This window comes from Ostrinia furnacalis, unplaced genomic scaffold (genome assembly GCF_004193835.3).
Source record: "Ostrinia furnacalis isolate ACB-3 unplaced genomic scaffold, ASM419383v2 OfSCF4654, whole genome shotgun sequence".
Taxonomy (NCBI): domain Eukaryota; kingdom Metazoa; phylum Arthropoda; class Insecta; order Lepidoptera; family Crambidae; genus Ostrinia; species Ostrinia furnacalis.
Genome location: NW_021134893.1, coordinates 404404 through 425694, shown reverse-complemented (window position 1 = coordinate 425694; position 21291 = coordinate 404404). Strand labels below are relative to the sequence as shown.

The window sequence follows — 21291 nt, the reverse complement described above, 5'->3', positions numbered from 1 at the left end:
TATAACAACGAGTTGTAATCTGTGTTATGTTTGTTCTAATTACTAAAGATTTAAAAAATCTAGTCTGTATGTCTAGCAGAATACAAAAAACACTGACTGAATTTACTTTAAAATAATATAAAAATTAAAAAAATGGCGTTCTTAATTTGAATTTGCTTGAACTAGAAGGACTTTTTTGCTTGTCCTGGTTTTTTTATGTGATTGTTTTTTTTTAATCTATCTGGTATTAGTGGACAGCTCTACGACATATTTTGTCCAAATTTTAGAATATTTCTATTCTCTATCTCTCTCAGTTATTACTGCAGGCATGAGACAGATATTGATAGAATCAGGGACCGGACTTTTGGGAGTAGCACCTCCATAATGAGGGTTGAGTTTTAAGTTCAAACCTGTTAGAGCCAAAAAATATGTTAAAATATTTGTTATTTTTGTTTCAGAATCACCAACATGGGAACTAGCAGGAAAGACTTTGTTTTGGCGGTGGTCGTAGCAGTTATTATGGGTAAGTAAATATACTAAGAGGCACTTTGTTTGTCTTTACTGTATATTCCACGCTTATACCATTGAACTAATTCCACACCTAAATGAAGGGTTTAATGCCCGTTTTAAGTGACCGCTATGGTAAAACATAACATAAATTTTGTTTACACTTCAAAATTAGGGATTGATAGTGAAAACGGGCAAAAAAGCTATTATTGCAAGAATAAATCTTACAGGGGGTAACAAAACTTTTTCAAGTTTAGGTTCTAAAAAAACTTTAAATTGCAATATTACTACACAGCTTAATATTTATCTTTTAGTGACATCACCGGCTCATCTTGAGACTAATTAAAACAAAAAGAATCCGCTCTGTTGTAATAAATTAACACATTTTTGCTGTTACTCGTTTTAGAGATCCTTTATCTTTTAAAGAAGTTTTCAACCGACTTCAAAAAAGGAGGAGGTTCTCAATTCGACCCGTATGTTTTTTTTTTTTTTTTTTCTATGTTTGTTACGCGATAACTCCGCCAATTATGAACCGATTTGAACAAATCTTTTTTCGGCGTATAGGTAATACCTCAAGGGTGGTCCCATTTAAATTTAATAATAGAAAAAACAACCCCCAAGGGTGGAAAATTGGGGATGAACTTTTTTATACGCAATATTTTTAATTTTTAGTTTTTTTTTGTGTTCACGCATTTGAAGTCGGTTTTATTTTTTTTTAAAGTTATTGCAGCCTTTTTCTTGAAGATAGTTGACAGTAAACATGACAATGTTTTTGGTGGAATACATTACATGATTCAGTCCATTTTTAACAGATTTTAAAGAGCGGTGCCTCCTAACACAGGTATTGCCACTTGAAACAAAATGTAATCTTTAAAGATACTGAATAAATATTCTTTCATTTTCATTTTTTTTTTCAATTAAGAAAATAGAAGTTCGTCTGTATGTATTTTTGTACGGAGCTTTAAAACTGTACAGCAACTTTTTTTTACATTTTCATATTCATAAGCATATTGCGAAAAGGATGTTAATGTTTTTTATCGAATACATTGTGATGACCATCATCAGTGCGTGTGTATATTTCACATGTTTTTATTGATGAGCTTGGGAGTAGTTTTTGTTGTTATAGGTTCAAGGTTTATTTAATTTAATTCCGGAATTAAATGTAGTACAATTTTATCCTCAATCTTATATAGACCTTAGATCAGTCGACAGTAAATCAGATTATACGAGTCCCTGTAGACTATAGACTTTTTGTCAGCCGATAGTTTCTTCTGCTTCTAATTACTAGGTAGGTAATGAGGAATCGTCCGAACAAAATCGGGGTAACGGGCAAAGTTTCTTACATGTAGGTATTATCTGGCAAAAAAAATCTGTAGTCTGCGAGGACTCCACATTTTTGTTACAAAATATCATAGTTGAATTTGAATCGAATCTAAAAATTTTGCCATAAACATTTTATCAATCATAATTTAAAATTTTAATCATACATAATATCACCTTCATTTAGTAAATACTCAGACTCATATTTAGTGTTGTTAGTAGGAGGTTATTATCTTCAATTAAAACTTAGGTATCCTATTAAATATTTGATTGCTGTCTGTGGTTTAAGGCGTGAATTTAATAGTTTTTTATTGTTCACGGCCACGTGATTACTAATAAAATAGGTACTATTAAAGATATTTCCTTATCGTTAATCATGACTGAGTGGGAATAGTAATCAAAATCTTGATGAATAGATCACAAAAGCTTACGCTAAGATCTTCTAGATTATTTATTATAGGTACTGGTAAAATTAAAAGTGCAAGTTATATTTTAAGACTAATAGCGGCCGCCCGCGACTTCGTACGCGTGGATCCCGTTTTACCCCCTTAGGGGTGGAGTTTCGTAAAATACTTTCTTAGCGGATGCCTACGTCATAACATCTACCTGCATGCCTTTCAGCCTGATCCGTCCAGTGGTTTGGGCTGTGCGTTGATAGATCACTATGTCTGTCAGTCAGTGAGTCAGTCACCTTTGAGTTATGAAGATTTACAGGATCAGAATAGATCTTTTGTTTATGTCGTCACTATCTTATTAAACACTGTAAACAATGCCCTTACTAAATTGGGGACAAATCACTCGAATTAAATTTTTCCCACCTGTAAATTGAGCCTAGGATAATTATTTCTACCAATTTCAAAATCATACCAACTTCATTTCACTAAATAATTAATCTTAATAAACCTCTATTACGCAAGCTCTTTGCAAAGATCATCATCATTTATTCTTTTAGTCATCATGGTCAATCAGTCTCTAATTCAAGAGTATTTTTAATTTAGTGAGGCAAATGGAGGTTTTATCCTACTCTTCCCAACTTCGCTACCGAACAATATACGAATATAAGATTTTTTGACCATACTTCCTCATTCTATACTAATCTATACTTAATATTATAAATGTGAAAGTAACTCTGTCTGTCTGTCTATCTTGCTTTCACGCCTAAAATACTAAACTGATTTTGATGAAATTTAGCATAGAGATAGTTTGAGTTCCGGGAAACGACATAAGATTGTTTTTATCTCGGTTTTTAAAACAGGGACGCGCGCGATAAAGTTTTTCTGTAACAGACAAAATACCAGGCGTGCGAAGCCGCGGGCGGAAAGCTAGTTTTTCTATAAACTACTAACCAGATTCAGTGAATCGTAAAACCTTTCGATGTACAAATTGTACCAAAAGCTTGGAATTCAATCGTACTATTGTCGCATCGCCATCGACGCCTCACCAATCAAGGTTGTACCGACTTGCTCAACTTAATCGTCGCATTCATCTCAACCTGTATACGCCGACCGAGTACACTCGATACTTGAAATGTGAAGGATTTAGATAATTGAAGCTTTCGCAATGTTTGACAGCACGCTGAATATAAAGATCATACTCCGAGGTCAGTTAAAGGTTTATTTGCAAGTCAATTATTTGTCTATTAATAGCAAATCTTTTAGCTACGCCTCGGTTAAGTGTGACTCATAGGTATTGGAACGTATTTTTAATTTGCATGCTTTGCCTTGAAATAGCAATGTTAAAAAAGGCTTCTTTAATTTGCTGAGATTCTGGTTCTGCCAAATGCTAATTTGTCTTTTGTAAATAAATCAAATATGACAAATGACATGCCGGATAAAGTATACTCGTTATGGTATTGTCTCTTCGTTATCCATCCTCCTACCCATGGTCGTTACTTGTGAAATTTGTAGTCAGTTCATACAGTCCTTAGACAGTTAATTAGATATTACCTGCATGACTGGTGAATCTGCTGGAGAATTATATTCAAGAATCATTCGTTTGAGCCAAATGACATCCACTGCTTTACAAAGGCATCCTCTAAGCACTTTTACAACGACCGGTCCTGAGCTGTCCGCATCCAGATTCTTTACGCAATCTTCACCACATCGTCGGTCCACCTAGTGGATCGCCTGCTTACACTACGTTTTCCAGACGGTGGTCGCCACTTGAAACTTTTCTACCGTAACAGCCATCAGCTCTACATGTTATGTGCCCTGCGCACTGCCATTCCAGTTTGACAATGCGGACTATTTCGGTTACTTTGTTTGGTTCAAGGATCATTATTTTGATTTTTCGATCAAGTATCAAAACCGTTGATTCGCAGTAAGGTATAGATTCCCAATCCAGTCCGTACACAGCGCAGCGGTGCGGTCCGAACGATATACGTGCATCACATTGTCCACTGCAAAGCCTTTATATTTGCCGCTTAAGGCACAAAGGTTGCGGTAAAATCAAAGAGCTTTTGCGGTACAGTTGAAAACTGAAAGATATGGCGTTTACAAATTTTTCGTAGGGGCTTTACATTAGCATATTCTCGTATAATGTAGTGTTTAGAGCTAAAAGGAAGTAAAAAGGTTTATCAACTCTCCTCGCCTCGTTATGAAATACGGAGTTTTTTTTAATATGAATATTATGTTTCTTTTATCGTACCGAAACCTACCTGATCGTTTAAAAACTTTTCAATAATTATTCTCAAGTACAAATTCAATTTATATGTATACTTTAACAGAAATTTTAATAAGGTCTTTACAAGACTATTTATGGCCGTTTTCAGGGCTCTTCATTCGTTCGTTTCAGTCAAATGCCGTCAACTGCTGGACAAAGGCATCCCCCAAGGATTTCCATAACGCCCGGCCTTGCCCGCATCCATGTTCTTCCCGCAACCTTGACCAGATCGTCCGTCCACCTAGTGGGGTCTTAAAAAGCTCAAAATACATGGCTCTACAACCAATTCACACAACAAACACAAATATTTGCCCCTTCTGGACTCTGAACCTGGAATTGCTAGTCATGGCTCGGTATTTTCGTGACTATTAGTTACGTCAACTTATTAATTTTGTCAACAAACTAATGACCTATAAATAACGGAAACAGCCATTTCTATGAATATGCATAGGAATATATTAATATTTGATTTCCCGTCTACCGTATAAGCGATTCACCACTTTGCGGCCGACATAAATATTGAAATCGTTCAAGCTAAACACGCCTTTCGCAGAACGTTTTCGATCTTAACCAGAAGGTGGTAAGGTCTGAATTAGTTTTACATAAGGTGCCAATCTTTAAACCGCACGACTTAATATCAGAAGCCATGGGAGTGTACGATATGCTAATCGTGCGGGTGTTTGCATAATTGTTGCTACGTACAATGATTCTACATTCACCGTTACAAATTGGTTTTTGCATACTTTTCTATGGTTTTTTTTTGGAATAATTTAATACTAAATCAATGTTACTTTTAATAAACATGCGCGTGAATTGGTTAAAAGCTATGGGACTATTCCCATTTCTCGTTCCCACCGCTGCAAATCCTGACCGCTTCCAACTAGTCAATTTGGATATTTTTGGAGGAAGCCATGAACATTCTATGGACATGCTATTGCTGAAATGATGATGACGAAAGCAACCGCAAAAGCTTCATCATCATCAAGATTTCAGCCATAGGAAATCTACTGCTGACCATAGGCCTCCCCCAATCATTTCCAGATTGATCAATTGGTGGCAGCCTGTATCCTGCGCTTTTCTGGTACTTTTATGAGGTCGTCTGTCCACCTTCCCGGTACGTGGCCTTTTTTCTAGCGTGGGCAAGGCAAAAACTTATGAAAATCAATTTGACCAAGATATGGTTTGAAAGAAATAAACTCGAGGTATAAAATTATGCCAATTAACATCTTTTGATTGCGACGCTTAAATTTTCCCTTTGCGGTAGTTTTTGTTACCCCTAATTGGCTTATTCATAAAAAGAGGGTGAATTGCGAGAGGACTCAGTCTAAGGTTCCGTAGGTATTTCAGTTTTTCACTTTTTCGCATAATTTTGTCGCATGGGTCTTATAAGAAGGCTCAAGGTCACCCAAAAATGGTGACCAAAAATGGCGATGGAGCATGCTATGCTCGGGGTATCGAATCAGATGAGGAGATCCGTAGAAAAATACAGTACCTACATAGGTCCTACATGCTTGCCGAATTCCCAAACTTAAGTAACAGTGGGCGAGGCATATAGCTCATAGAATTGATGGCCGTTGGAGCAGAAAAGTTTTCGAGTGGCGACTACGAGCCGGAAAATGTAGGTAAGCCCTCCCACAAAGTGCACCGACGATCTGGTAAAGATCGCGGGAAGCACCTGGATGCGGGCAGCACAGGACCGTTCGTTGTGGAAATGTTTCGAGGAGCCCTTTGTAATGGTGTGGACGTCATTTTTTCGAAACGAACCCTAAAAAGTTAAACGGTACTCGTTATTTCTCCTTTATTCAATTCCGGTATTTAAATCCTTTCGCAAACTAGCTTTTACAGGCGTTTTGTTCTTGGGTACCTTTTGCTATTTGGATTATTTTAAAAGACTAATGGATGGATGGAGTTAATTGCAAAGCAATTAATTTTCGTTAAAGAAAGAAAATAAAGCGTGGCTTAAATCAGTCAGTTTTCGTTGATATTATTCTTTCTGCTTTTGTATTTTAGTTTTTGATTTCCATACACCATTACATAATTTGATTAGTACCTATCGCAATCAAAAAACGTTTTTTGAGCCAAGTGACATCATAATACTAAAATTTTATTGACCAATTTGCTTAATCTAAGTTGGTATTCATTATACCATTAGTTGAAGAGTTCTCATTTCCTTAACGAAACCAACAAAAAAGTATCAGTCAAATATCCACGTGATTCAACAACACATTTTTTGTATGAAACGTAACTTAGAAAAAACCAAGACTGTTTTTTGTATGATGTAAACGTATTTAAACGTATTTAGTGAAAAAGGTTAATTTGATAGTTAGGGTAAAAAGTTCGGAGTAAATGTTGTGCAATCATAAATTAAATTGTTTTACTCACACAAACATTGATCTGAAGAAATTATGCTTGCCCAAGTGATATAAAAAATAAATAAATTACCCTGTAAGACGTGTTGCGAATTTTTAGCTACTTTGGGTGTCACGAACGATTTGACGCTGACCAGTACGGCTAGAACGAAAAACTTTCGAGTTCAAATTGTTTGCGTACTCGAATCGTCATCAAAAGATTTAGTACGAAAACTACAACAGCGCCCTTGTGAACGTGTCGTAAAGTGAACTTAGTGTAAGAAATGATTGCACGAAACTTATTTTGAGAATCAAAAAACATTGTCACGTTATCGTTTAATTCGATGGTTGAGTATCGAATTTTATCGAATACGCAAACGATTCGAAGACGAAAGTTGTTCATGCTAGAGGTACAGAAGACGATTGATTAAAATGTCTGAGTAAAGTGAAAACATAGGTAGGTACCTACTTTATCTGCCTATTATACATATAGACAAAACCTAGACCACTACAAACGGCTAGTGATGAGTACAACTTCAATACTGGGCTTAGTGTGAGTTTACATCTAACGTCGTCACTCGTGAACGCGTAAAAAATTACATTAAAATGTATGACGGATTGTTTAACGGGACTATTCCCACCTCTCGTTCCCACCGCTGCAGCGCTGCAATAGGGATGTTTCCTGGGTCAAAAAGCAAGAGTTTTAATTAGTCCGTCAGTTAACTTATCAAAAAATACTCTACACGTATTTTTCACTTTTTCAAACTAATGAAAATTTAAAGAGATAAAGCGCGCCAAAGTTCATAAGAAGAGGCCCGTGACGTCAATGCTTGCATAAAAGTGCCGCACGTAATTATTTGTTAGATTGACAAATAAAAATATGTGTCCAATATTTTTTGATATTAAACATAAATTTTTTTTAGGAAACTAACCTATTCTTGTGTAGCCAGGATCTATAGCTTGAACGCATCAATGACGCATTGTACAGCGCCTCTAGCGGAATCTTTCAAGAACTAACATTTTCGTATATTTTTTAACGCGTTCGCTAGCGACGACGTTTGACGTAAACTCACACTAAGCCCTGTTTCGTTTCATCGTATTGTCCATTGACAAGATTAGCGAAAACTGCAAAGTGTTTGCGATCAAATTAAATGCCTAATCCCTTACAGAGCTGTTCGTGGAAACGAAGCAAATCGCCTCACCACTCCTCGAGGGAGTTTCACAATATTCTGGAGAGGATTTACATCTTCCGACCTTCACAGCGCTAGCTGATCAGTTATCCTGAAGCGGTGGTAGGGAAGCTATAGTTATTAAAATTACCTAGCGTTAGAAGTCGCTGCTCAAACTAATTCACTATCACTATCACTATCAGTACATAATAAAATAATTATCCTACTAATATTATAAATGCGAAAGTTTGGATGTCTGGATGTTTGTTACTCTTTCACGCAAAAACTACTGAATGGATTTTGATGAAACTTTACAGTATTATTTTTTATAACCCAGAATAACATAATTATAAGCTATAATTTATGACGATCTGTAGATAACGAACTAAATTTCGCACGGGTGAAGCTTCGCTGTCGGTCTGTCCCCACAGTCTGTCCCTATGTATGCTTAGATCTTTAAAACTACGCAACGGATTTTGATGCGGTTTTTAATAGATAGGGTGTTTCCACAGGAAGATTCATTTTGTATAAATAGAAGAAAAAAGCCGAGAAATTCCATTGCAACCATGCGAAGCCGGGGCGGGCCGCTAGTTCTTCTAATATTATAAATGCGAAAGTTTGGATGTTTGTTACTCTTTCACGCAAAAACTACTGAACGGATTTGATGAAACTTTACAGTATTAATGTTTATAACCTAGAATAACATATAGGCTATAATTTGTGAAGATCTGTAACAAACGAATTTTCACGCGGGTGAAGCCGCGGGCAAAAGCTAGTACTAAAAATAAGCAGCTTAAGAATTTCCTCCACTTATTTCATGTATTCAAAAAAGTACCTTCTAAGTCTTGTTCAAAGGCATCGTGACGTCACTTTACCTACATGTTGAAGGGACATCCCCTTTTATTAATAGTCAATTAGTCACGAGTGTCATAAATATTTGATGATAATATGTGTGATATTAAATTTATCTTATCTTCCTAAAAACTAATAATTTTATAAGACTTCCGCGAATTCGGTATAAGTGTCTATAAAAAATTCAAAATTAAGTGTTTATAAAAATGATTAATTGTTCATCGTTTGGAAAACATTTGAGGCTTGAAAGAAATATATGTAGGTACATATTCAATGATTCTGAAACGCAACTGGTTAAAAATAAGATGTGTAAATAAATATAATTCTTAATTGCATATCACAGTTAACAGTTAATTATGTCGCGCATTTCTAAAATGCAATAAGAATTGAAACGCTAGAACATTAAAAAGACAAAAATAAGAATTGAAATTGGTAAATGCTGAATTTCAAGATAATTATTATATTTTCTCCTACAGTAGTATTTTTGCATTTTGGATATGGTTTAAAGCAAGGTTTTTTTAAAGCTTATTACACCGTACACAGTTCTTCATTCATTGTTGCGGGGATGTATCGGAAAGAGTCAATTAACACCACTGAGTCCACTGAAGCCAAGGAGCCTTGCAGGATGAACTGAAAATAAATAAATTATTAGTAACAAATGAAGTAAGACAAACAAAAGAGAAAGGAAAATAATGTTAAAAAAGGAAATAAGATAAATGTAAAACTCATTGAAACCGCTAATATGAAGTAAGAAGTGGATCGCACGTAAAAATATTATTAATATTTACATTATAATCATCATGCCGCTGGGGCAGAAAAGTTCTCGAGTGGCGACCACGAGTCGGAAGACGTAGTGTGGGCAGACCTCCCACTAGGTGGACCTACGATCTGGCGAAGGTCGCGGGAGGTGCCTAGATGCGGGCGGCGCAGGACCGATTTTTGTGGAAATCTTTGGGGGAGGCCTTTGTCCAGTGGACGTTATTCGGCTGAAACGAACGAACATTAATCATGTAAACAAAATACAATACTTACATAGCCCTCAAATTCTTGCGGTCTTTCAATTTTTACTCTTAACACGTTCCAGCCTGGCGCAAAACTTTGAGAAAGTGGGCTATACATGTTACTGGTCACGACACCACCTCCAGCTGTGTCCCTAACCAGCACACTTATGATATTCGCAAACAGTGCATCCCCAATATATGCACGGAATTCCAACGTTCCATGCCCCATCACAAATTTGAAAGACTCCACACAGCTTAATGCTGTTATAGGAGATATGAACAAATTGCTCGATTGCTGTAAATTCTCTATATCGATTGAAGTATAATTGTTTAGTGTCCAAGGATGCATTCCCCTGCAATTGCTTGATTCCGATGTGAACAGTACGTCAAAATCTTTTTCGAAATTATATTTAGTGCAGCTATCATTAGCTGTGGTTTCGGTTGCTGGTGTGTCAGTGCCCTCATCGTGTATACTTGTTGTTATCCATGGGTTTGTTGTTGTCCCTGTTTCTGAAACTGTCTCTTGTCCATCTAATACAGTAGATTCTGTTGGAATAGAGGATATTTCTTGACTATCAAGGTTAGTTGTTCCTGTGCCCCAATCATAAGTCCCAGTTGGCCCTGGTTCTGTAGGAATAGAGGATATTTCTTGATTATCAACGTTAGTTGTTCCTATGGTCCATTCATAAGTCCCAGTTGATCCTGATTCTGTGGAAATAGAGGATATTTCTTGATTATCAACGTTAGTTGTTCCAGTGGTCCAATCATAAGTCCCAGTTGACCCTGATTCTGTAGGAATAGAGGATATTTCTTGATTATCAAGGTTGGTTGATCCTGTGCCCCAATCATAAGTTACAGTTGGCCCTGATTCTGTTGGAATAGAGGATATTTCTGGATTATCAACGTTAGTTGTTCCTATGGTCCATTCATAAGTCCCAGTTGATCCTGATTCTGTTGGAACAGTGGATATTTCTTGACTATCGAGGTTAGTTGTTCCTGTGCCCCAATCATAAGTCACAGTTGGCCCTGATTCTGTTGGATTAGAGGATATTTCTTGATTATCAACGTTAGTTGTTCCTATGGTCCATTCATAAGTCCCAGTTGATCCTGATTCTGTTGGAACAGTGGATATTTCTTGACTATCGAGGTTAGTTGTTCCTGTGCCCCAATCATAAGTCACAGTTGGCCCTGATTCTGTTGGGTTAGAGGATATTTCTTGATTACCAAGGTTTGTTGTTCCTATGGTCCAATCATAAGTCCCAGTTGGCCAACTTGAATTAGAATCATCGGTGTATTTTTCTGTTGCTACAGCATCAGTTGGCGTTGTTATTTCTGTGTCGTAAATTACACAAATTTTTTCATCCATCGTTGATGGGATGTATCGGAACGAGTCTACCAATACGATTGAACTCTCAGCTGCGGACCCAGTCAGTAAAATCTAAAATCAAAGAATAACATGTAAAGAGAACCATCACAGTCACAGTTATTAAAATGATATTTAAAGTAATGTAGAATACTTACATCTACTGCAACTTCATCTGGCAGATTTATGTTTATACTTAAAGTATTCCAGCCTGATACAAAATTGGCAGATCGTGGCGTATATGATACATATGCAATAATAACTCCTATTCCTCCACTAACCATTATAGTAATATGATCTCCGGATTCTTCTGCACTTTCAAAGAAAACAATGATTTCCAATGTTCCAGTTTTAACAAAAAACTTGGTAGTTGCTATACAGCTGGGTAGTGTTAGCGGTGATATGAACGATGTGCTTAGTGGATGCGGACTTTCTAATCCCAGAGAAGAATAGTTTTGTAAAGTCCAATGGTTTCCACGGGATTTCGGACAAAGAAAATGATCATTTGCTATCTTAGAATCAAGGTTTTCTTCGAAATTGTAGGTAATGCACCCATTATCATCGATAGGCTGATATGTAGACATATTTTGATCGGAAATAGATGTCATTGTTGTTAGCTCATCAACATCAGTAGTTTTTGTTATCCATCCTTTAGTAGTGTATTCTTTATCAGAACCATCAGTGCTTATATCAATTATAGGAGTATTTATTGTTGTTATAGAAGGCGGTATAGCCGTTGTGCTGTATACAAAGCACAAATCTTCACTCATAGTAGCTGGGATAAACAGAAACGAGTCCACTAATAGAGCTTCGTGATTTTCTGCCATGCCCATGAGAATAATCTGAAAAAAAAGTATCAGTCTGAGAAACTGTTGCATACGTTTATTGATATTATATATTGTAATTGTATTTTTTGTTACTTACATGCCCGTCGAATTCTTGTTGGTTTCTTATGTTTATTCTTATACTATTCCAACCTGGTAAAAAATTATTGGTATGTGAGTTGTAGGATAGAACTGCAACAGTTCTACCAAATCCATCGTCAGATTTCATCTGAACTATAATGTGAATCATCCAAAAAGCGGTAAAATTTGAATACTGATGATCTGCCATGTAAACATTAATTTCAACAACCCCGCTTCCCAATCGTAAATCAGTAGATGTTATGCAACTCAAAAAGTAAGGTGATATAAACTTAGTGCTATCCGGGTGCCAACTTTGTATTTCTGACGATGTGTAATTATACAATATCCAAGGATTCGCTCCATAACATAGGCCAGATCCTGAAGAGAATATTGAGTCAAATCCTGCCTCGAAATTGTATGTAATGCATCCGTCATGATAAATTGACGTTGACGATTCTGTGACAGATGTCATTTCAGTGACAGTTTCTTCTTCTATTCCATTATCAACAACAGTTGTCTTGGTTACCCATTGCTCCGACTCAGTTGTGATATCATTAATTGGTCCTGTTGTTTTATCTGTAGTAGAAGTATATTCTTCTTCATTTGAATCATCGTCAGTACTAAAACTAATATTAGTTGTCGGCATGTCTGTTACAATAACGTCAGTTGGATCTGTAACCCATAGATCTGACCCAGTTGAAGTTATTGGTGTGTCATTACTGTTACTAGTTGTAGAAATGATTTCTTCTTCATTTTTTGTCGTTGCGTGTATCCATTCCTCATCTACAGTAGAATCGGTTACGCCTCCTGTAAAATGATCTGTGGTTGTAGAAATAAACTGTTCATTATCAATAGTAGCTGGATATTTAGTTGTCCATACATCTGACCCCGTTGAAGTAATTGGTGTGTCATTACTATTACTAGTTGTAGAAATGATTTCTTCTTCATTTTTAGTCGTTGCGTGTATCCATTCCTCATCTACAGTTGAATCGGTTACGCTTCCTGTAAAATGCTCTGTGGTTGTAGAAACAAACTGTTCATTATCAACAGTGGCTGGATATTTAGTTGTCCAAAGATCTGACCCCGTTGTAGGTGTTGGTGTGTTATTATCATTATTAGTCGTGGAAATGATCTCCTCTTCATTTATAGTTGATGTATGTATCCATTCGTCATCTAAAGTTGATACAGTTATTTGATTATCGTCAGAATCGGTTAAACCTGGTGTAAAATTATCAGTTGTATGAATAAGTTCATTATCAACAGTCGCTGGATATTCAGTTGTCCATTGATTAGTTATAGTCGAAGTGAGATCTTTAGGTGTTGTCCATAGATCTGATTCCGTTGAAGTTGTCGTAATGTCTACATCATTAGTAGACGCAGAAGTCGGATTGTTTTCTGGGTATATTATGCAGTTTTCATCATCAATCGTTGATGGAATGTATCGGAATGAATCAATTAGTACCACTGACTGTGGGCTAGCAGCTTCACCCATAAACACGACCTAAAACAGTCAGAAAGTCATCATTTTAGCCACAGATCTATCGATTGAAACTAGAATAAGTAAGATTAATTATTATGTTATACATACGGTGTTAACATGTAATGATAGATAAATAAGTAAATAGCAATACTTACATAACCTTGAAATGCCCAGCGCTGTATGCGTATTCTCAACGTATTCCAACCTGGTTTGTAATGATGTGACTCATATCCCAAAAAGGCGACCAAATGTGAAGGTTCTGCCATGACGTAAATTTGCATGCTGTTGGATGGCAAGACTTCCACCACATAAACGTTTAGTTCTAACACTCCAAATCCCATGGAAAAACTGACAGACGAAACGCAGCTTAAGGAATTGGTTGGAGATATAAATGATGAGCTCGATGGGTGTGGACTGTCGATTCCCAAAGAGGTGTAATTATTTAAGGCCCAAGGACTCATCCCGAAACAAATTCCAGTATTCGGACTGAATTTCTTTTCGAAGTTGTCTTCGAAGTCGTAACGAAAGCAGTCATCACAGAGGCTTTTTGAGAATATTAAAAACAACAAGATTATACTTTTGCACGCCATTTTCTTCACAATTTTTCACTGAACACTTCGAACTGACATAAGTCTTTACAACTTTAGTTTTCGCCTTAATTCTTTGATCATATTCTTACACAGAACTCACAGATTGCCTAAACTAAAGTATCGAAGGTAGTTGATTTACGAATACACATGTGTGTGATTCTCCGTTGGGTTTTAATCATTTTGCTATCTGAAGTTTATTGAACTTAATCGAGAGTGATAAAATGATTATCGTTAAAACATAAGGTGGATTCATTCAGCGACCATAAGTAGTATCTTCAGGGCTTCCCTGGCCATTCTTAGATTAGAACGATTATAAGATTACGTGGCATAAATAGATTTCTTGATAATAATCTAATGAAAGAGTGATTAATTACGTACTACACCAACAGCAGATTACACACATCCATTTGTAGTGTTTGTAGTTTTAATTATGTAGTCATGAGGCACACTGAAAACCAGTGTCGTTGTGGCCTTCCTCATCGTGGGCTACGGCATACGCTGAGTGGGGTCCCATTGCTATACCCTACCTCTGGGTATCGCTGTTGCGACAGGGTGCCACTGCTCAATTACATTTTTTCTTTCTTTGTATACTAGTCTTTTTTTTCTATATACTTTTTTTGTCTTTGTTTGATTTCCATAGCAATAAATGTTTCTTTCTTTTCTTTTAGTTCTATCGAAGAAAAGATCTTTAAAAATAAAGGCTCATTAGATGTATTTTTAAATCTGACAGTGTAAACGCCTACAGTAACGGATTTAATCGGGCATGTGATCTCCATTTTGCAATTCAAATGTTACCATAATGGCTTGAATCGTCTCTTCAGTGTTTCTTGGTGGGCTATAGTTTCTTATTTTAGTCCGATACTGATCAGCATGTGTAATTATTATGGTAGGCACGGAGTCAGTATATTTTAATTAATTTTTATACTCTACCTGCAGACTACAAACTTTTTTCTGCTCAAAGTTTAGTCGGAACATCTTTCCTTAGACAAATTACACTAGTCATCACAAAAATCGGCCCACCTATGTTTTACAGGAAAACTCGTTTCAACTGACACAATCATGGTGCCCCAACAATATTGGTGTTATTTGAAAGCCCAATGAATAGCCTTAAAGAAAAACACATTTAATTTCCTAATAAACGATTAACTTAAACAATAAATGTGACTTGAAAAACTTTAAAAAAGACCTCACTTTGGGCTCACCTCTGGGATCAATGAGACCAATTTTTATGGTTATAAAACGAAATAATGATCTCACGTGTCCTCTTTAACAGATGGATAGCGATTAATCCCAACTTATCAGTTTTATAGCCATAAAAGTTGGCTCAAGCGTAACTACCTATTTTTTAAAGAAGTGACTCTGGATTCTTCTACAGACACATTTTTGGGGTAAAAACCTTTCCTTTAATGAAATGAAGTTTAGAACTAGGCTTTTAAATGGTAAAATAGTATAGTAATATTGGTGGGAAGTGGGGATGCATACGTTTGAAAGTGCTTGTCGCGGGTGGGTCGATTTTTATGATGACCAGTGTAGAAGCCGACCACTTTCGACCGATAAAGAAAGAATACAAAATGTTCCCAGAATATTTTTCCACGTACTGTTGGTTTTTCGCCCAAGACTGTAACGTTGCTTTAACAATTTATAGCGCATTACATGTGAATTATTGCTTTTTAAACTTCTGATAAGTGAATAATTAAATGGTGTTAATAATTCCCAATAGGACAGAGCCTTATAATGGCATATTTACCTATGCGTTTATAAAATCAGTATAAGCTTAATTCTAAACTAAGTATGAAATCCATTACAATTTTGAATTTAACTTGTTTCAGGCGCCTGCGGCATCAACTCCCAGACTGAAACGGAGGCAACCACAGATTACGCTGAGCTGACAACTGTGACAGAACAAAACTTCACTTCGGACGTCAAAACGCGTCAAGCCCGAGCCAACATTGACGACCTTGCGTTCGACAATGACAGTCCCCACGTTGTAGTCAGACCAGAAAGTGCGTCAAGAGTTATAATGCCTATACGGGCTCGTAGTAACACAAGCAACGAAATCAATGAAGGGAATTTGAACAAGACAGTAGAAGATCCAAAGCCTGCCAAGCTTCTGTCTGACGTGATTACCAAAATCACTCAGAAAAGAGCAAATTTGAAGCCTCATGCAAGATACGACGAAGTTACTGGGGAATTAGTGGGTGGAGCACACCCGTGTGAAAGGGAATGTAAAGAAGGAGAAGAGCCTATGATCTGCTACTACCATTTCAACTTGGAGTGGTATCACACTATGAGCAAGGCGTGCTACGACTGTCCGTTCACCGAGTCGGATTGCTTTAGGCAGGATTGTATTCCAGCTGACGGAATCAGCAGATCACTGAACGTTGTCAACAGGAAGATGCCTGGACCTTCTATAGAGGTAGGTGGAATTGATAGTTTTTGTTCTTTGATAAATGAATATACGCGCATTTAAAATTTTAATCAAGCCGGTTAGTGCGAGTTTAGATCAAACGTCAACGCTAACAAAGTAGCGACTGTGTAAAAAATGACATTATATGTATGATAGATTAAACATTACCTAGTAATAGGTACTTTCAAGAACTAAAATCTTAAATCTTCGTATATTCTTGACGCACTCGCTAGCGATTACATTCAATGCAAACTCGCACTAAGCACACAGTTGTCTCTGTGTTCGAGTGGTAAGACATTTTGACTCGCTCGATCCGGAGTTCTGGGTTCAATTTCTAGATAGCAGAAACAAATTGAAACGTCATATTGTGTACCTTAGTGTTCCCCCTTGAATCAACAATTGTTCGAAACATAAAAATATGAGCTTTGGAATTTAAACCATTCAGATATGTTATTCAGACAACTATATCATCTAATAAACACAACACCAGACAAGTGACGTCAGTTGTTGCCAACTCGCAAACGGCATTAAAATATTTTAGTACCATTAAAAGTTTTTGATCCACTATTCTGTATTAAAAACAAGAGTTCTTTGTGCAAAATCAGCGTGAGAATTTTCTTTTGTGACGGGCTCGCGGTCTAAAATAATTATGAAAATGTAATTTGAATAGGTTTAAAAATACGCGTACAATTTTAACCACTCTTAAAACTTTACTCGGATTAAAACAAACTGAGCCTGCCAAAGCGAAATAAAATGAGAGCTACATACACTAACTTAAGCTTTAAAGTTATTTGCAACTTATTTAGATGACGTAGGTACTTAAAATAATACTTTTTAGTTTTCTCATAATTATGAATGCTGTGTGACGTGAAATGAATTAAGTTCGTGCATTAACGAAAATATAGATGACCCACGCTTAATTGTCCCGCCAAACTCAATGACAGGGGGGCGCTACCATCGTTCAACTATATGGTTTCCAACATGGCAAAAATCTGAACCAGCAATCCGGTATTGACGGTGGCGCCCCACTGTCAATGTCATCGACAGGACAGTCCAGTATTTTGGAACTATAGTTCATACCTACCTAGGTAATCCTTTCTTAATCTTAACTTTTTAAAGAGAACTCTACAAAATGATAGGAAGGAGGAATTGGAATATAGTTGACAGAGTTGTAGATAACGTAGATGCGGCAGCAACGTTCTGGAGTGGAGACAAGTTCAGAGAAAATATTTATTGCCAGATTAACTAATACAGGAAGAGCCAGAAGCAGCAATTCACAGAATTTTCAAACCACTACACGTACGTACACGATTTCAAGGTGCTGCTAGCTCTTAGATTTTAGGGGTTTTGATGTTTATATCTATAATAAATATTTTTATCAGTTTTATTGAATTGGCAAGCCGCTTACAGGTTGCCGTTCCATAGTCTACCTATATGAACAAACGCCTGATTAAACTTACTACTTGATAAGCAATCTCAATTATCAACAACATTGCCATGCCAGATCTCTAAGGCTGAGTTGCTCCACTTTAGTTTTAGTTTACCCGTAACTAAATTGAAATGGTGAATTTTAATTTCTGTGACGGGTCTGGGTATTTTCTATGTATAATATGTGTATGTATTTACAAAAAAAATATTTAAGTATGTTGGCACAGTGTAAAATGTCCAAAGATATTTATTTATTATTTATTTAACTAATTCAAATTCAAAATTTTTATTGCTATAACTTTAAGTGATGTTTTGTATGGAGTTTGACAGACTTTAGACGTTTACGACCCAGGGTTAGTGGTCAGTTAAAGTGTTAATATGTGTAGCTGCATAAAACATTTCTCTTTCTTTATCCTAAGGTCTGCCAACATGACCGCGTGATTGTGGACGTGGAGAACGATCTGATGACGGAAGGCACTACAGTCCATTGGCATGGACAGCATCAGCGCGGGACGCCGTATATGGATGGAACGCCTTACGTCACGCAGTGCCCCATCCTGCCTGAGACTACCTTTAGGTATTTTTATTAACCGACTGCGCCAGAAGGATGGTTATGTTTTTATTTAAACTTTATTGCATTCTAAAAGTTGATACTATGCTTTTATTGAGTACTTTATGCCTTACAGCACTTTCTAACAGTCAACGGCAATGCAAACATGTTTATTTTATACTTTGTCTGCAATGATTTCTTATGTTAGGCTGGGTTGCACCATCTCATTTTAACTTTGACAAACGTCAAAAATCTGTCAAAAGTTAGGTGGTGCAACTCAGCCTTACAGTTCTCTAACGAAATGATTTACTTCAGCAAAGTCCTGACTAAGACTAGTTAATTGGTAAAAATATTACTGGTAGAGGTACTTAATAAGATCTGTATTATGAGCTCGTCGAAAATTATGTGTATTTTAAAACAAAATATATAAAAAAAAATTAAATGCAAGTTGACCCCTCGTGCTTAGGCTGAGTTGCACCACCTAACTTTAACGGTAACTGTGACGATAACTGGTGGTTTTTGTATGGAGTTAGACAGATTTTTGACGTTTGTCAAAATCAAAGTAAGATGGTGCAACCCAGCCTTAATGTGCTTGTGTTACGGGCTTATGGGTTAGGCCGAGCCTTGTTCGTAGGTCTAAGTCCCTATTATATGGATCACAAGCGAAAAATTCTTTTTAATACCATTTACCTACATTTTCAGATACCAGTTCAACGCGACCCACAGCGGCACTCACTTCTGGCACTCCCATTCTGGCATGCAGCGGGCCGACGGCGCCGCCGGCTCCTTCATCGTGAGGAAGCCCAAGTCACAGGACCCTCACGGGCCGCTCTATGACTATGACAGGTAATTAACGTCATCCTCATTATTATCCTCATGATTAAGTCGAGGAAACTTACAGGAATAACCCTATCTAAACTATCAGAGGAATCTACACTCCCCACTTTGGCGAGGTAAATCTTTATGGATCATCAAATTCAAATTCAAATATTTTATTCAGGACATAGGCCTTTTCCAGGGCATTTATACACGTCCCAAATATAGCTTGCCCTACCACCACTTCGGGACAACATGGGCTGGTGCTGAGATGTGGTCACTATTTTAGAAATCTCCATTAAGTCATCATCAGGTCATTAACGCCCGTGTTCACAAACGATGCTTGCTTAAGTAAAGCATCAAATCGAACGCACAGCGTTGAATAGAGCTCTGTGATTGGTTCGTGTGTCAACCTGTGTGTCCACGCGCACTGTGAGACCTCATAGTAATGTCTGTGAATACCGGCGTTAGTCTCCTCTGCAGAGTACAACTCTCTCTAATTTACGAGAAACAGATGAAGAAGTTGGCCTACACTCTCCTCGCTGGCCAAGTAAATAACTTCTTCATCGTGAGAAAAGGTCGCAGGACCAATCATGGATCACTCTATGACTGTGACATGTGAACATCTTCATCAGCTCATTTACGCCCGTATTTACAAACATTACTGTGAGGTCTCACAATGCGCGTGGATGCACAGGGTGACACACGAACCAACCACAGTTCTATTCAACGCTGTGCGTTCGATTTGCTGCTTCACTTAAGCAAGCATCGTTTGTGAATACGGGTGGAAGCTCACAAATTAGTTCAGCATTGCATAATTAATTATTATAAACAATTTGTCTAAGCACGTCTATTCCGAAACACTATGCTGCCATATTCGTTGCTCAATATTGTGATACATTATAATACAATATCAGTACAGAGTGCTCGTGTAGTAATATTATATTCTGCATTATTACCTATACCGCCCGAGTGATGTTCTGGCTGTAGTATAACATCGTGATAGCAGTAACATAATGTTATATTAATATGTTGCATCACTCACTTGAGAGTATCACACATCGTTAAATTATTGGAATATCGATACAACGTATTAGTAGAGGACTTTTTACTAGAGCATAAAACAATAATATACTTTCTAAGTACATAATTTATCTCACAAAGGTAGCAGGAAGGCGCTGGATGCAGGCCGCTACTAACCGGCCTTTGTGGAAATCATTGGGGGAGGCCTATTTTCAGCAGTGGACGTCCTCTGGCTGAAATGATGATGATAATTAGAGATGAAACGGATATCCGGCAACTATCCGGTAGGCCGGATATCCGGCCTAAATTTACTATCCGGCCGGATACCGGATATTAAAAAAACTACGAAAATTCCTATAATAAAATGAAACACATTAATCTTGAGTCAAATATCAATAAAGTGGCTTATAATAATGACGGTTTTTATCTAAAGTCCAAAAAGTTACAAAAAAGCCATATTAAGGCCTTTCAAAAAACTAATTTCTTTTCTGGGCTATTCACTCTAATGACGAATACATAAATAGTAAATATATTTTAATTCCCATTTATTGTCCTGAAGCAGTGGTAGGGTTAATACTGGGACGTGTAAAAGTGCTTTTTTAAGCCTATGTACAGAAATAAATGAGTTTTAATGAGTTTTTAGTTTTTTAATGTCGAAATATTGCCAAATAAAATAGGCGATTTTTTTTTTCACTGATGGTCTGATGACATACAGGGTGACTTTGAAATCGTTGGCATCCTTTTAATATAAGACTACTCATGATACATCGTGCATTCCCCAAATATAGCCTCTTAAATTAACAAAAACAAATGTTATGTTAACATGTCACACGAAACTTAGGCATACAACACCTATTTGGCCTCATATCTGGTTGTTTAGGCTTGGGCCAAA

The 21291-nt window shown here is 36.8% G+C and overlaps 2 protein-coding genes across 2 annotated transcripts in view; one reads left to right on the top strand and one right to left on the bottom strand.

Annotated features, from left to right (window-relative positions):
* Positions 1-426: 426 nt before the first annotated feature.
* LOC114359737 (laccase-1) overlaps positions 427-21291 on the top strand; it is a 47627-nt gene continuing 26762 nt past the window's right edge. The window contains exons 1-4 of the mRNA XM_028314224.1: positions 427-502; positions 16005-16591; positions 18430-18587; positions 19263-19406. Of these exons, the coding sequence (XP_028170025.1) occupies positions 448-502; positions 16005-16591; positions 18430-18587; positions 19263-19406 (944 nt within the window). The 5' untranslated portion in view covers positions 427-447. The remainder of the gene's footprint in view (positions 503-16004; positions 16592-18429; positions 18588-19262; positions 19407-21291) is intronic.
* Positions 9276-14334, bottom strand: LOC114359736 (cell wall protein DAN4-like). Its single transcript, XM_028314222.1, has 5 exons — positions 13741-14334; positions 12125-13606; positions 11359-12042; positions 9869-11275; positions 9276-9466 (listed from the first exon to the last, which is right to left on the bottom strand). Exons 1-5 carry the CDS (start codon positions 14173-14175, stop codon positions 9365-9367), a joined length of 4110 nt encoding a protein of 1369 aa, XP_028170023.1. The 5' UTR covers positions 14176-14334; the 3' UTR covers positions 9276-9364.